Here is a 16,173-nt window from a genome sequence, read left to right as displayed (position 1 = left end):
GGCAGTCAGGGCTGCTAAGAGCATTGTGGGCTGCCAGGTGGAAAGCCATTGATTAGAAGCTGACCCTCTTGTCAGCTGCTTTGCTCACCTTTGTACATCTGTCCATGTGCTTTGGGAAAGAGTGTTGAGTTAGTGCATCTTGATGTGCACAGAAACACCCAGTAGCGTGGTGTGCTGTAAAATAGATGTATTTGAAAGCAAATTCAGAAATAGAGCAGTAGAAGGCTTGGCAATTGACTCTTTCCTCCTAGGTTAATTTTAAAAGTCATAAGAATTTGAAGATTCGTGGAATCATCTAATGGTTAAGGTTGGAATAAAACTCTATGATGGTAGAATCCAACTGTTAACTCAGCACCACCTTATTCACCACTAAACAGTGTCTCTCACATGTCTTTTTGAGCACTTCAGGGATGGTGATTTAACCATTCTTCTGTTTGTTTAATGATTACCAGGAGCAGCAGAATAACATGTTTTGTCTGGTAACTTTTAACTCCTGTTGATGACAAAAAAGAAAATTGTAAGAGCTTGATTGTTGGCTTTTAGGAACTGTTATGCTGATTGTATGTAACTCACTTTTTGTTATTTGTAACTTCATGGATCATGTACTGCCATCTCATAGGGTTGTTTCTTTCAGTTAAATACTGTTGGGGCTTGGAGTTTTGTTTTTTTTCTCCTGTTGTCAAGCACTATGAAACAGTAATACTGTGATTAAAGTGTACTTTGGAGAATAGAAACTGTTGTGGAAGTGTGTCATACTGAGTATGTGCACCTTGACAGAGAGTTTAAGTTTTGGAATTTAATTACAAACGCAACATTTTGCATATATGGCTGATGCCTTTCCCTTTTTTTTCCCCTTTCCCTTTTTTTACCCCGTTGCGGTTTTTTTCCCCCATTGCGGTTTTTCTTGCTCCTTTTTTTTCCATTTTTTAAATTTTTCCTTCGTCTTTCTTTTTCCTTCGTCTTTCTTTTTCCTTCGTCTTTCTTTTTCCTTCGTCTTTCTTTTTCCTTCGTCTTTCTTTTTCCTTCGTCTTTCTTTTTCCTTCGTCTTTCTTTTTCCTTCGTCTTTCTTTTTCCTTCGTCTTTCTTTTTCCTTCGTCTTTCTTTTTCCTTCGTCTTTCTTTTTCCTTCGTCTTTCTTTTTCCTTCGTCTTTCTTTTTCCTTCGTCTTTCTTTTTCCTTCGTCTTTCTTTTTCCTTCGTCTTTCTTTTTCCTTCGTCTTTCTTTTTCCTTCGTCTTTCTTTTTCCTTCGTCTTTCTTTTTCCTTCGTCTTTCTTTTTCCTTCGTCTTTCTTTTTCCTTCGTCTTTCTTTTTCCTTCGTCTTTCTTTTTCCTTCGTCTTTCTTTTTCCTTCGTCTTTCTTTTTCCTTCGTCTTTCTTTTTCCTTCGTCTTTCTTTTTCCTTCGTCTTTCTTTTTCCTTCGTCTTTCTTTTTCCTTCGTCTTTCTTTTTCCTTCGTCTTTCTTTTTCCTTCGTCTTTCTTTTTCCTTCGTCTTTCTTTTTCCTTCGTCTTTCTTTTTCCTTCGTCTTTCTTTTTCCTTCGTCTTTCTTTTTCCTTCGTCTTTCTTTTTCCTTCGTCTTTCTTTTTCCTTCGTCTTTCTTTTTCCTTCGTCTTTCTTTTTTCCTTCGTCTTTCTTTTTCCTTCGTCTTTCTTTTTCCTTCGTCTTTCTTTTTCCTTCGTCTTTCTTTTTCCTTCGTCTTTCTTTTTCCTTCGTCTTTCTTTTTCCTTCGTCTTTCTTTTTCCTTCGTCTTTCTTTTTCCTTCGTCTTTCTTTTTCCTTCGTCTTTCTTTTTCCTTCGTCTTTCTTTTTCCTTCGTCTTTCTTTTTCCTTCGTCTTTCTTTTTCCTTCGTCTTTCTTTTTCCTTCGTCTTTCTTTTTCCTTCGTCTTTCTTTTTCCTTCGTCTTTCTTTTTCCTTCGTCTTTCTTTTTCCTTCGTCTTTCTTTTTCCTTCGTCTTTCTTTTTCCTTCGTCTTTCTTTTTCCTTCGTCTTTCTTTTTCCTTCGTCTTTCTTTTTCCTTCGTCTTTCTTTTTCCTTCGTCTTTCTTTTTCCTTCGTCTTTCTTTTTCCTTCGTCTTTCTTTTTCCTTCGTCTTTCTTTTTCCTTCGTCTTTCTTTTTCCTTCGTCTTTCTTTTTCCTTCGTCTTTCTTTTTCCTTCGTCTTTCTTTTTCCTTCGTCTTTCTTTTTCCTTCGTCTTTCTTTTTCCTTCGTCTTTCTTTTTCCTTCGTCTTTCTTTTTCCTTCGTCTTTCTTTTTCCTTCGTCTTTCTTTTTCCTTCGTCTTTCTTTTTCCTTCGTCTTTCTTTTTCCTTCGTCTTTCTTTTTCCTTCGTCTTTCTTTTTCCTTCGTCTTTCTTTTTCCTTCGTCTTTCTTTTTCCTTCGTCTTTCTTTTTCCTTCGTCTTTCTTTTTCCTTCGTCTTTCTTTTTCCTTCGTCTTTCTTTTTCCTTCGTCTTTCTTTTTCCTTCGTCTTTCTTTTTCCTTCGTCTTTCTTTTTCCTTCGTCTTTCTTTTTCCTTCGTCTTTCTTTTTCCTTCGTCTTTCTTTTTCCTTCGTCTTTCTTTTTCCTTCGTCTTTCTTTTTCCTTCGTCTTTCTTTTTCCTTCGTCTTTCTTTTTCCTTCGTCTTTCTTTTTCCTTCGTCTTTCTTTTTCCTTCGTCTTTCTTTTTCCTTCGTCTTTCTTTTTCCTTCGTCTTTCTTTTTCCTTCGTCTTTCTTTTTCCTTCGTCTTTCTTTTTCCTTCGTCTTTCTTTTTCCTTCGTCTTTCTTTTTCCTTCGTCTTTCTTTTTCCTTCGTCTTTCTTTTTCCTTCGTCTTTCTTTTTCCTTCGTCTTTCTTTTTCCTTCGTCTTTCTTTTTCCTTCGTCTTTCTTTTTCCTTCGTCTTTCTTTTTCCTTCGTCTTTCTTTTTCCTTCGTCTTTCTTTTTCCTTCGTCTTTCTTTTTCCTTCGTCTTTCTTTTTCCTTCGTCTTTCTTTTTCCTTCGTCTTTCTTTTTCCTTCGTCTTTCTTTTCTTTTTCCTCTGACTTCCACTCTGTTTTTTAGCCAAGGTAGATAATACCATCTCCCAAATAACGTAGTTATATCCTTTATATCTTTTCCTCACCACCTTTCTGTGTTCCTGTTACATTTGTTGTCAGATATTGTGTAGCCGTATGGAAAGGTGGCTCAAAGAAGTGATCTGACTGAAAAAAAATTGAATTATTTTTAGGTTACTGGTTAGGATTTCCATATAGTCAATTGCATACTTTTCCCAGAGCAAGAAAGACAGTAGAAAGGACACAACAGGGGATGGTCAGTGATCTTCTGGCAGCACAGTGCAATTATGCTACCTTAAAGTGAGCCTGTAGTAAAGTCAGCTGGAACTGCAGCCTGATGTCATGACTAACTTTAAGGAAGTATGGTCTGTTTGATCTGCTGTAGATCTTGTGTTATTTAGGTTAACAGGTCACATTGAAAGAAACATTTTATTGCCTCATTGCAATGCTGGGAATTCAGTCCTGCAGGATTTAACTTGGTTGACAGTCATTATTCAGGTGAATGGTTCCAATGGCCTAGCTTGGGCGACAATTCAGTAAATTACTTGCACAAGAATTCTTTGACCTTTGTTTTCTTATAACAAGAGGCAGCGTATAATGGATGTCTGCAGATGATGCTTTATGAATGTGCTCCAAATTTTCAGAACCCTGAGGGAAGAACAATGTTATATTTCTATTACTATTTTTCTTCTCTCCTACTTGTGTAGTCTTGTCCCTGTCTATCTTCCCTATTTACCATGTGCCTTTTGCTCTTTCCCTTGATTTCAACATGAATAAGGTAGTCTGGGATTGAATCAGTTTCTCTATGCCTTTCCAGTTGAAAAATTGGTAGAGCTAAGTTTACCAAAAAGACTTGGAAAATGGTATTTGTATAACGCTACGTAATGCTGCTTAAGGTAGCTCTTAGTCCTGGTTAAAATGGTAAGGCATACTTATCTAGAATAGAGGAAAAACACTTTATACCACAATGCAGTGGAGCCAAGCTGGACTGTAAATTATTCAGTATGGGAAGCTGGAAGTGTTTAGCTCCTTGTTTTACTTTGGTCTTCCGTTCTTGCAGCTTTTTTCTGATAGGTATCTTTAGTGGACACCACTGTTCCTTTATGTGATTATTTCAGTTCTTTATTTCTTCTTGATTAGTTTTACTTTTTAAATAATGTTGAGAGGATAAAAAGTTTCTTTCTTTTTCTGCATGGATCTCTCATGCTTGTGATTTTAGTTCTCTGCTGGGTGGTGCTTTAAAGACTGGACTCCTCAGGAGGCAATGGGTTTTTCATCAGACCCGGGTAATCTCAATTTGCCTGAATGCTCAAGGTATAGAATCAGTCTTTGTTTACTTAATTAAGTTGCTGTTTATGTAGCTCAGAAGTGAGTTATGACAGTCACACTGTCAGACTCTCCAGCTTCACAGCTTTGAGATTGGTTTCACTTTAGTCCTCTACAGGAGACCTCACAGTCCAAAGCCATTCCTGCTGAGCGTTCACCCCAATTCTGCATGGACAGAAGCTAGATCTGTGAATTTAGTCTCTTCCACCAAAGAGCTGGAAAAGAGACATGTCCTTACACTCTGTAGGGACAGGAAAGAAAAGGATTATGTAATTTTCTACAACTTCACTGTGTTCCCTCAGCCAGTATTTGTCTCCACTCTCTTCAGATCTAATTCAGCTGCCTGTACCTACAGCACCACATGTGCTTCTGCACCTCCCGAGCTAGTGCCCTTTAGCACACCAAAAGATGTGATTATTCTCTGGGGTCACAATCAGCCTCCTTAGTGCTCACATTTGCACGGCTTAGCCTAATGATATTTATCTGAATTGTTGGTCAGTCATAGTAGCTTGCCCTATTTATGCTGTGGTATCTTGTAGGTATTGTTTCTGTCTCTGCTACCTACTCTGTCTGCCCTGCACAGCTGGTTTAGAAGTTCCCCACAGTGTTTCTGAATGCTCTGACAATAAATTTGTTTCAGAAATCCTTTGCCAGAGGTAAGACTTACAACACACACCTGGAGAAAAGAGCCTTGTCATGGTCCATGTGCTCAAATATTAGAGACCATCTATATGGATCATCAGTTTATTCCATGTACTGTGTGGCATCGTCAACATGCATGATAAAAAGATCAAAATATTATTCCATCCATCTTAGAACTAGTAATAAAGTGTTAGTTTAAAGAAAAAAATTCTCTGCTAGCTACTTGTCTCAAGGCATGAGGTTCACTGTTCCTACCTGGCAAAGCTCCTGGTTTTACTACGTGGTGTGTGTTGAAACTTGGCAAGCAGAAATGGGTGGCAGAATCTGAGTGTGGAGGCTGGGAAGGTGTTAGGTTCCTGCTGCAGGGAAAGGGTGTAGAAGGGCTCCTGGTTGCTGTGTGCTCTGTTAGCTTACTAGGGTGCTACTTTATTGCAGATTGTAGCCAGATTTCATGGCACCAGAAGTTCTCTGTGTTATCTTAGTGTAATAATCTCTGCGCAGTTACCAATTGTCAGCACCATGAGAGATGAGTGCAATTTGGCACTCAAGTTTTCTTCCTGTGTCAAAGCTTCCTTCTCCACTTCAGTTTTCTGTCTTGCATCTTCTCTGACTGGTTGCAGCCAGGACTGCAGAGGATTAATGAGGGACCTTGGTCCTTGTAGACATAGGAGACAAAAATAGTTCAGGTGAAGCTGATGAGACTGGATGGAGCATGCTTAACTCTTTTGCACAAAGGACTGACTCAAGTCATTGCATCTTAGTATCCTGTGATCGTTTTGATTTATTTTGTGGTAAAGTTTGCACAAGAAGTTTGCTGATTCTTTAATTACTGATGCTGCAGTGCTGTGGCTCCCTGCCTTTAGTTTTGCTGATGCAACTGTTTGTGTCATTATACTTAAATTGCATAATTGATATGGCCTGAATTTAAAAAAAAGAAGTTAAAAAGTTTATTTCATTCTGTTTCACTGATCTGTTCTACAGATAGTTGTGGGAGTGGTGGAGGGAAAAATTAAGGGGGAGGTGAAGGGAAGAAGAGAACCTCCTAAACTGGTTTTGCCACTAGTGAAAATGTATGTCAGACTTCCACAGCTTGCAAAGGTGGGGCAAGGTAGAAGCTGTTAGCGACTTCTCTCAGTTACATCATCTCATCTCATTGGCTTTAAGCTGCCAGCTTGCAGCTTTGGGGTGGGAGCAAACTTTATTGCACTGTGACCATCAATGCATGCCAGACTTCTTTTTTAGAAATCTGGTTCAGTGTATGAGAAATTCACTGAAATGAAACTGTTGCTACTATGTGTCTCTCAGCACTTTAGTATTTAATATTTGGAGAGCTGAAGTGTTAAGATACAGCTCACAAATATACTAAAAAAAAAGATGTAATGATCCAAGTCTGCAGGCAACTTGCAGAATGATTAAGATCACTTTTATATCTAAATTTAACCGTGGACTTAATGCTGACTTTCAATAAATTGCTGATAATTTTAGTGAGAGAGAGATGAGTGAAGCAAAGGACAAAAGGCTACAATCCTAAAGATTCTGCTTTCTGTGTGCAGCTCTTTATACCAGTGCACTGAGAAAAAAAATAAGTTTTCTTCTATTTTACTTTCCATGAAAGCATCTTTGCTGCTAATATAAATTTTTTTACAGGTTAAGAAAGATAGTCTTACAGATTTCTTACAGGTTAAGATAGACCTTGAGATATACTTTAGCCATAGGAATTTCAGGAATGGAATTTCTAGTTCCTCAAATAAGTTTGCACAATCGGTTTCTGAGGCACTTCTAACATCATAGACTCCTTTATCTGCTGTCTTGTCAGTTAGCTGGTAATGGAGAATAGCACTGTTCAGGGAACAGCAAAAAGAACAGGTGTCCCACTCTGAAGGATGTGTGATAAGTTTGCATCTGATGATCTTGATTTGCTTAAGAAGATTATTAGGTTTGTATGCTTTGAGTTGTCCCTAATCTGGAAATATATAAAGGTTGGAATATAGTGATTCCTAGGTATAGGATCCGGTGTAGTGGTGTTCCTGTGCTTGTAATTTGGAGCACTTGATGTGGAATGTGTGTCAAATTTGGTAATTTCTGTCATCTGTGGTTTGGAGTTGGTTTGCATGCTGTAGGATACTTAGACATAGACATGCTCTTAGGAACTTGATAGGAGGCAATGGTAGCAGAAAAACTGTTCTGTTGTGATCCTTGTGTATGTTGGAGGAATATTACATCATAGATGACTTCGACCCAGCACTGGAAGGGACACTGAGCAAGTTTGCAGATGATACAAAACTGGCAGGAGCTGTTCACTCCATCGAAGGTAGAAGGGCCCTGCAGAGACCCCTCAGCAAGTCAGAGGGCTGGACAATCACCAACCACATGAAACTCAGCAAGGGAAAGTGCTGGATTCTGCACCTGGGGTGAGGCAGACCTGGATGTACGAACAGACTGGGGAAAGAGAGGCTGGAGAGAAGTGCCACAGAAAGGGACGTGGGGGTCCTGGTCAATGGCAAGTTGAACATGAGCCATCAGTGCCCTGGCAGCCAGGAGGGCCAACCCTGGGGGGCATCGGGCACAGCATCACCAGCAGGGCAAGGGAGGGGATTGTCCTGCTCTGCTCTGCTCTGGGGCAGCCTCACCTTGAGTGCTCTTCTGGGTGCTACAATATTAAAAAAGACATTAAACTGTTAGAGTGTCCAAAGGAGAGCCATGAGGATGGTGAAGGTCATTGAGGGGAAGCTGTGTGAGGAGCAACTGAGGTCTCTTGGGTTGTTTACCTTGGAGGAGACTAAGGGAAGACATCACTGGAGTCTACAATTTCCTCATGAGGGGAAGATGAGGGTCAGGCACTGATCTCTTCTCTGTGGTGACCAGTGACAGGGCCCCAGGGAATGGTCTGAGTTCTGTCAGGGGAGGTTTAGGTTGGATGTTAGATAAATGTTCTTCACCCAGAGGGTGGTTGCACACTTAACAGGCTCCCCAGGGAAGTGGTCACAGCACTAAGAGTGCTGACAGAGTTCCAGAAGCATTTGGACAGTACTCTTGGGCACATTGGGATGACTCTTGGGGTGGTGCTGCACAGGGTTAAGAGCTGGGCTTTGATGAACCTTGTGAGTCCCAGTTTATTCTGTCATTCTGTGATCAAACTGCTTATTTCCAGACATGTTTTTTGCTAGTTGTTAACTTGACCTCCTTTTTCTGAGACAGAAAGTGAGGGTGGTTTTCGTCTCTCAGTTTATGTGCACCTATGCTGATCATATCCACAACACTTCTTTGTGACTGACCCTCTCGGTCAGTACAGAGAGGCTGGGAGAAGGAAATACAGTAGGGAGTTTTTGGGCTGTGTCCAAGCTTCATGGCATTGAAGTCTACCCTGTGCTGTAGTTTCTGGAGGCTTGTCTCCAGAATTCCATGATGCAATCCAGGAAGAAAATCTTGGAGGTAGAATTGTGAGTAGCTTTAATGTGTGTCATAGTTCCAACATCTGGAGGAGAAAGCTTTATTTTTCGCAAACTGACATTAATATTCAAGTAAAGGTTAAGTGAAAACACACCCATTCACTTTTGAAGAATGGTTGCTTCCTTAATATCAGATAACAATTTTAATGTGTGTGGTTTCTTTTTCAATGCTTCTATGATCATTCCATTTTTTTATTTTATTTTTGCTTTTTTTCCTAGAGATGTGAATTATGCCCTCATAAGGATGGTGCTTTAAAGAGAACAGATAATGGGGGTAAGTTTTATTCTTGCTTTTTGTGAACTCTCTTACTTTGTATGAGGGAAATAAATCTGTGGAAATAAAATTATAGAGATCCTAAACATAAAAGAAAACACTGCTTTGGAAAGAGAGAACTATTTTACAGTAACCCTTATTTGTCCACTTTAGGTTCAATTTACTTTGAGGACATCTATCATTATTCTTAGTTTCATTTTTAGGAAAAAAGTTGTAATAGAAAAACTGCATTTTAACATAAGATTTAATGGGTAAAATGGATGAATTTTATGTGTATTTAGTTGGAGCCTGAGCATTTATAGGAAGCTGTTGAAAGTACACCATTCATGGAGGAAAGTGGAATTTTTATGTCCTTAGCCCAGACTCAGTGCACCAGTGTATTTTCAAAGGTTGACTCTTTCATGCCTGATTTACTAATAGATTCTGTAACAAAGAAATTAGAGCTGGAAAGTTGCAGTAGTGATTACCTCTCCCTTGCATCTTTCTAATTTCACTGTTCAGGTTATCATCAGTTCTGCTCCTGCTGTGTAGAACTGCTAGAGAAAGTCCCCTCTGAATATCCTGTCTTGATTATGTTTATATTAATAGCTGGGTGATATGAGTGAAAAATTTCAATTAACTTTTCAATCACTTTTGGAATGCTGCCTTCTCTCTCTAGTAGATACTTCTAAATTCCTATCCATCATCTATCTGTAAATAGCCTGGTCATTTTGATACTGAGCCCTTTCTGTTGTGAGAGGAGAAAGTATGATCTGTATTCTGGAATTCGCTTGGACAGTAGATGTAAATTGTGTTCTGGAGATTCTATGCTGTGTACGTAATATTCTAGCTAATTAAATCTTAGCTTAGTGTTGATGTAGCTTTTCTATTTCTGTTGCATTTGAGTTGCAGGAACACAGGGCCTGCTCATGTTTGTGCTGATCTACCCTTTCCCTTGTGTACCTTTGACTGCTCTGTTCATATATATATCTCTAGGTTTACCATTTTAGTGTCAACTGACTCAAACATATCACTGAACTTAGTGCCCAGTACTTAAGTCTTATTCATCTTCTTTATTATTCTTCTCATGTTGATACATGCAATGTTGAATTAATTTCTTTAGAAATGGCAGCTGGACATTTTCTTTTTAGGAAGTACTAATAAGAAAGCCTCAAACGTCTTGAAATACACGGTAAAATTTGTGAAGTATGAAGTAGCTGAAATGTTTTCTGGTTTTATACTTAAAGTAGTATTCAGGAATGCTTTGCTATTGTCTGTGGTGGCCTTAACTTTTTCTTTGCATGAAGTCTTGAGAACTTACTTTGATAATGTGCATCAAAGATGTGAACATCCTCTTAGTTATCTCTCTTACGACTCTATTAATTGTAATTATAAATTCTTGTCTGAAAGTGAATTACTCTATAAGATTGAAATGCTTTAAGTTTAAATAACAAAGATATAACACTGTACTATAATTTTAATACTCAAATGTTTCTGTCAGTGAAAGCTTCATACTGAAAATTTCATATCTGAGAGGCTTAAGAATTTATATTTTCTTCTGAAAATACCCAGCCTCTGTAACAGATCTGGTCTGTGGTGTTGAAAACAGCGAATTCTACTTTGTGGACCAAATGCCCTTTAAATAATAGCTTTACAGAAGGATGTGCACTTTGGAAAATACTTTGACTTGTGTTGCAGTTCAGAAATCTGCATTCTTACCTGAAGCTTTCCTTTCAAAGAGTTGCCTAACAAAGGATTGTGCCAGAAGATTTTTAGACTTAAAGAAATACTGTTGAGGCTCAGATAATGGGCTTGCCAGTTGAAAATGGCATTTTCAGTAGGTTAATACTTAATTTTTGTAATGCTGTTACACCTTTTGTTGCCAAGTGAATAATAAAAAGATGCAGGTATTTGAGAAGAAACTTGGAAACAAACATTTCTGGTAAAATCTTGCAAGGATCTAACTTTATAAACTTGTAAATATGCAGTTTTTCTCGAAGTATAGAAAGAATTAAATGGTCTTAGTTTTTCAGAACAAGAGAAGAAATTGCTGATTTTAAGTCAGTGATATAAGGTTTTAGTCTTTCTGCCTTCTGGCAACAAATAACTTCATTTTATGACCTGAATATGTTTGTTTTGAATATGCAGATAACTTAGCCCATACATGGCCTGCTGCTCCTGTGGTTTGTTTTTTTTTTAACAGTCTTCTGTATATTTGCTCTATAATAAGGTGAAGGACTCTTTTGGGCATTGAAGGTACTGTATTTTCTTTTATGTTTGGAAGACTAACAGGGTACTGAGCTTCTTTATAGTACTCCATGCTTTTCTTAACCTGGAGTAAGATGCTGTTACTGCAGTGAGGGTCCTTTCTGTAGGTTGTTTCCTCGTCCTTTGTGATGGTACTAGCTTTTAAAACTTTTTTTTTCTGCCCCTGCATTCCTTTTCAGCTACATGAAAGCTTCTCTAACCTAGCTGCCCATGCTAATGCTAATAGAAGGAATGGCCAGGAGTGTTCTTTTAGCAGCAGCCTAAATTACCTGTGTTCAGTCAGTTGCACAACTGTTAGCTGCAGGCAGCCTAATCTTAGAGCTCTTCTGTAGTGGTGTTATCTTGCCTTTAAGAACTCTAGGGCACTACATATATGACAGTAGTCTGGGAATCAAACTTGTGTTTTTTATAAGTATTATTAACTGACTATAAGTATAATTAACTGACTGTGTATTATGGTAGCATATGGTGTGGTTGTGTTGGTATTCTGTGAGTTTTTTGTCCCTTCCTCTCCCCACCCTCCCCCCCCATAGTGCAAGGTTCCTTTGTGTACATTCTTCCTCCTTCTCCTCTTCCTTTTACTGGGCTGTTGCTGCTTATCTGACCTTTTGGCGAACGCTTTCTTTAAATTTGCTTTTTGGGTTTTATGTTTGGAGTCTGATTCTGCCTCAGTTGTGCATATCAGGCTAATAGGGGTCCTCTAGTGTAATCTATGGCAAATACAGGATTACAGTTTTCAGTGATACCTTAAATACAGCATTATTGGAAATATACTGTTGTGAATTTTACAGAGCACTTAAAAGTGACAGCCTAAGATAGTAAGAGTATATAATGGAGGCCAAACAATATTTGTCCTGCTCTCTTTGTCATTATGAACTGGACTCTTGAGAAGGGTCTTGTGTGCCTTCTCAGAATAGTTTCCCAGCCTACAAGCATTTATACTTTGTGACTTCTTGCTCCAGACATGGTATTTTTGTTTAATGGAAGACGAGTCCATCACACTATTGAGGTACTCCCTTCTGTATAAAGTTCAGTGTCCATAAAGTCATGTGGCAAGGCATTTTGCAGTTGATCAGTATGGTGTGTCCATGGGTTTCTTTTGAACCTGTTACCTCATGCTTTTATTTGATGCCACTTGGTATTTGCAGGCTGAGGTGGCAAAGGTCAATTACTCTGTGCTCACCTTTCCTGTTCCTGTAACCTTTTTGGGTACACTGGAGAGTACACAGATACCTACCTATTCTTGGTTTGGTGATGGTGGCTACTGGTGCTGTAATCAGAGCCTGAAGTGAGCCCAAAGAGATAATTCTGTCTGGATTTGTGTGGAGGTATGTCCTAGTCTGCTTCAGTGACCCTCCTGTACTTTCCATTGTCAGAGACCTGGACTGGCCTTGAGCAGGAGTAGCTGAGGTCCGTTTGCCTGTGCTTGTTCAGTCTCTGCACGGAGTGAAAATGGCTGTTCTGCTCCTCCACGTGCACACATCTTGGAAGCAATACTCTAGCATTTAACTGAGTGGAGGCTGGACTATCTGTGGTGTGCCTTATCTGTCATTGGATTTATCTGTCCTAAGGATTGTTAAGAGTTGACTGTATTTAGCTACACATTTGATTTAATTAATTTTGAAGAATAATAGGATATTGCACAGTGATGAGCAGGGTATTTGTAATGAAGTTTAGGAATTAGCTTTGAATAAGTTTTAATATTTTGTCTTCCTAGTATCTGTGACTGTCTTAGGGCTAAGGTTAAGTTTTGTGAACAAAAAAGAATCCTTCCTGCATGTGGACTTCTTTCTTACATAAACATTAGGACTTTTCCAGTGTTCAGAGACAGGAATTACATAAATTCCATTAGACTATTACCTGTTTAAAAAAAATTAGTTATTATTTTCTTATTGATACTAAAAATAGAACAGTAAGATTGAATTGAAAAAGGAACTTTTCTCTCTGAATATATGACAGAATTCCTCGATAAATTTGGTATTCATGTTCATTTAGGGGAACCATTGTGGTTTTAAACATGACTGAATATTAAAGTTTTTTAAAATTAGAAAACCTGATATGTATATGAGTTACTTATTGATTTTCTGTCATGTGTAAGAAGGCTATTGAAAGATTAATTTTCTTTTAGCTTGATGGATTGGTAAGTGGATTAGCAATTGGATAAACACACTTTTTGAAAAACAGGGAAGTAGCAAGTGATCATTTGTTTGAAGATACTTGAGAACTGTTGGCATTTGTCAGTTTTGGGCCTTTCAGTCTAGTAATATTTCCTTAACTGTTGCGGGAATTTCCTTTGGATTTTTTGACACTCAGTGAGGAGGAAATAAAGTCATGACTCTGGACTGATTATAGCTTTTTAAATCTCAGTTCTTTTATCTTCTCATAATACTGAGTACGCATTCTGTTTTTTAAGCAAATTGTTCACTTGTATCTAATACAGTGCATCTCACTTTCAAATAGATTTCTTGCAGTAGTCTTTTCTTGCAGGAATCTACAAAAAAAAGTTTTCTGTAAGCTTAAAAGGTTTGATTTTGCTATTTGAGTTGTTACTTTGAAATCTGATTCCAGTGGATGATGATCAGGAATGCTGTGTAACAGCATTCTTTGTGTGACTTCACCAAGACTTCTTTCATGCAGCTGCTTGGGGAAAGGCCAGCTAACAATGTGGTGGTTTTATGTCATGGTCCAGACCCTCTTCCCACCCCCTGGGTTAGCGGCAGGATCTCCCAAGTCTGTAAAAACATTATATACTAGGCTTTCCCGTTGCTGTTATTATTAGAGTCTCACTGTCTGGTTTACTGTTCTGATGAGTTTTCTTGGTGTTAATGTCTAAGAATATGGATGATACAATGTTGTATGTACACACTGAGGTGTATGCATTTTGCAAGTGCTTACCTACAAATGTTCTGGCCTTTTACAGTTCTGGCAGATTTTACAGTGGTATGTGTAGTTTTTTTTTTAACTAGGAAAGAATAAAAGATAATAAATTTAAAATACTGCAGTAATATAAATGCATGTATTACCATATAAAGTATTGTATATTTATTATTTACATTATAGCTAATCACAGTGTATATGTTGAAAATTTTTTTTAGAGTTTAGATGCTTATTTATGCATTTCTTCCTTTTGTTGTATGAAAGCATTTCCTGAGAGAGGTGGAAGAAACTCAGTGATTCCATAGCCAGATAAAATAATTAAAGCTATTAGCTTACTCAGTGGACCAATGGAATTTCATTTGTAGCTGTTTAAAAAACCAATTGTTTGTTTTGCTGCAGAGTGATGATTCAAAGGAATCAATTCTTTGCTTGAGGAGCAGATTTTTCTAAATAGAGTATTTTGTGAAATTCAGTAGTAAGACTTGGTAGGATGAAGCTTTTTTCTTCATAGACAAATAGTATTTATTTTACCTTTTTAACAAATTTTCCATTCTATACCAATGATGAGGTTGACTACCAACCTCAACAGTGACAGCTCTAGTGATTAGTATGGCACCTTCTTTTTACCCCTCTTCAAGGAGTGGATCAAACAATATAATATGAATAATGCTGTATCATTCATAGCAAACTCTAAATCTTTATTTAATAGAAAAAGGAAAAGACAGTAACTTCAGCTGATAGAATTCTTATCTGCAAGTTTTGTTGTTTTCACAGGAAAGGAAGATCAGAGTTAAAAGTATATGGAATGTCTTAATGAAGAGACACTTTACTATTAAGGTTTAAAATAGTTGTTAATCTTTTCCCTTTGGCAAAGAGTAACAGTAATGGTCTTAAGTACATGTTTGAAAGGTGAACCCAGCAGAGTTGGATGGAGCTCAGCCTTTGGGTCAGTCAGCAGATCTGATAGTTGTGGAAATGGAGGGTGCAATTTCATGTAATCTAGGACAGCTGTTGACCTCTGCTGAATGAGGGGACTGTGGTTTTCCCCTGGCTGGGTGTTTCTGCACTGATGGTTTTGTGTATGGTAATCATGTGACCCCAGTGCGGATTGCTTCAAGCCATTGACTCATTTGGCTCAAAGGTAAACTACTGAGTTTCCGGCAAATTTAGTAATGAGATGAAAAAGAAATTATCTGCCCTGCTACATAGCAAACTCATACTGCAAGGAGAGGGCAAAAATGCACAGTTGAAAGTGAAGAGTGAGGTGAGATCCTGCTTTTCAGTGATAGTCTACAGCTGAAATGGATTGAGGTGTGTCCTTAACTGACAACTTGAAGCAATCTTCATATGAAGCTGACATTTCAATGAAGAAAGATTTTTTTCCGTACTAGAATAATAAATACATTCTGTTGGTTAGGGAGTGAACTGTAGTTAGAAATAACTTCTTTAATTAAATATAATGGACTCTTTAGGAACTTAGAATGCATAAACAAATTTTGCTTTGGCATTGATGCACGGTTAGAGGACGGTGATAACATCCCAGAACTGTAGTGCTACCAAGCTGGTGCTGTGGCTGGAATTCAGTGTGGCTTCCCAATTCTGGTCTGTCCTGTGTTAGTGCTTTGCTGCATAATTTCAGCACTGACTGTGGCTCATTGTGGAGTCCCTACTCTGTACCTCTTACTTCATAAGCAAGACATGGGCTTCCCTTATTGTGGATGGTAGGATGGATTATATGTTTGTTGCTGTTATTTTATTATGAAGTCAAAGACTATAAAAACAAGGCTTGAAAATGTGCGCTGGAAAGCAGTTTAAAAGTACTGTGAGTTTATTTACAGGGAAGGTGCTTGTGAATCAAATTTTGGGTAATTAAGCAGTAATTGTAAAGGCAAAAATTTAGTTAGATGGGTAACATACTGTGTATTATTTGTCTTCCTGGGTTTTCTTTGTTAATTTACTTTGGTAGAGTTTACTTCTAATTATAGAGCTCTTTGTTGGCAACAGTCTTGTGTTTGCTGATGGTGGAATTGCTAGGAATTGCTTTTCTCTGTCACATTGGGATAACAGATCAGCTATGTATTTTCAGCTAGGGGTCTGAAGTCTGAGCTTTGTTACTCTGAATGTTAGTGAACAATGTACAGTAAAATTATATGCTAAGTATGTACTACTAGGTTTGCACTGAGTTAAAAATCAATAAGGCACCAGAAATAAAAATCTCAGTGAAAGATTGGTAACATCTAGATAGATTCTGTGGTGATAATTTAACATTTTGGGAACTAGAATGAAATAAAAAATTGGCAAAACCCAGTTGTGTGTCTTTCCAAGAGATAACCAAAATAC

General features: G+C 38.0%; 1 protein-coding gene across 6 annotated transcripts in view; it reads left to right on the top strand.

Moving 5' to 3' along the window:
* MLLT10 (MLLT10 histone lysine methyltransferase DOT1L cofactor) overlaps positions 1-16,173 on the top strand; it is a 128,776-nt gene that overhangs the window by 13,891 nt on the left and 98,712 nt on the right. For 5 of the 6 annotated variants that reach the window (XM_033052913.1, XM_033052921.1, XM_033052930.1 and 2 more), the window contains exon 3: positions 8,655-8,709. The exons of the other annotated variant lie outside the window; for it this stretch is intronic. In XM_033052913.1, coding sequence (XP_032908804.1) covers positions 8,655-8,709 — 55 coding nt within the window. The remainder of the gene's footprint in view (positions 1-8,654; positions 8,710-16,173) is intronic. 6 annotated transcript variants of the gene reach the window in all.

The sequence above is a fragment of the Catharus ustulatus genome, chromosome 1 (assembly GCF_009819885.2).
Source record: "Catharus ustulatus isolate bCatUst1 chromosome 1, bCatUst1.pri.v2, whole genome shotgun sequence".
Taxonomy (NCBI): domain Eukaryota; kingdom Metazoa; phylum Chordata; class Aves; order Passeriformes; family Turdidae; genus Catharus; species Catharus ustulatus.
The sequence above is the reverse complement of the archived record's forward strand: the minus strand, read 5'-3'. Positions and strand labels throughout refer to the sequence as shown.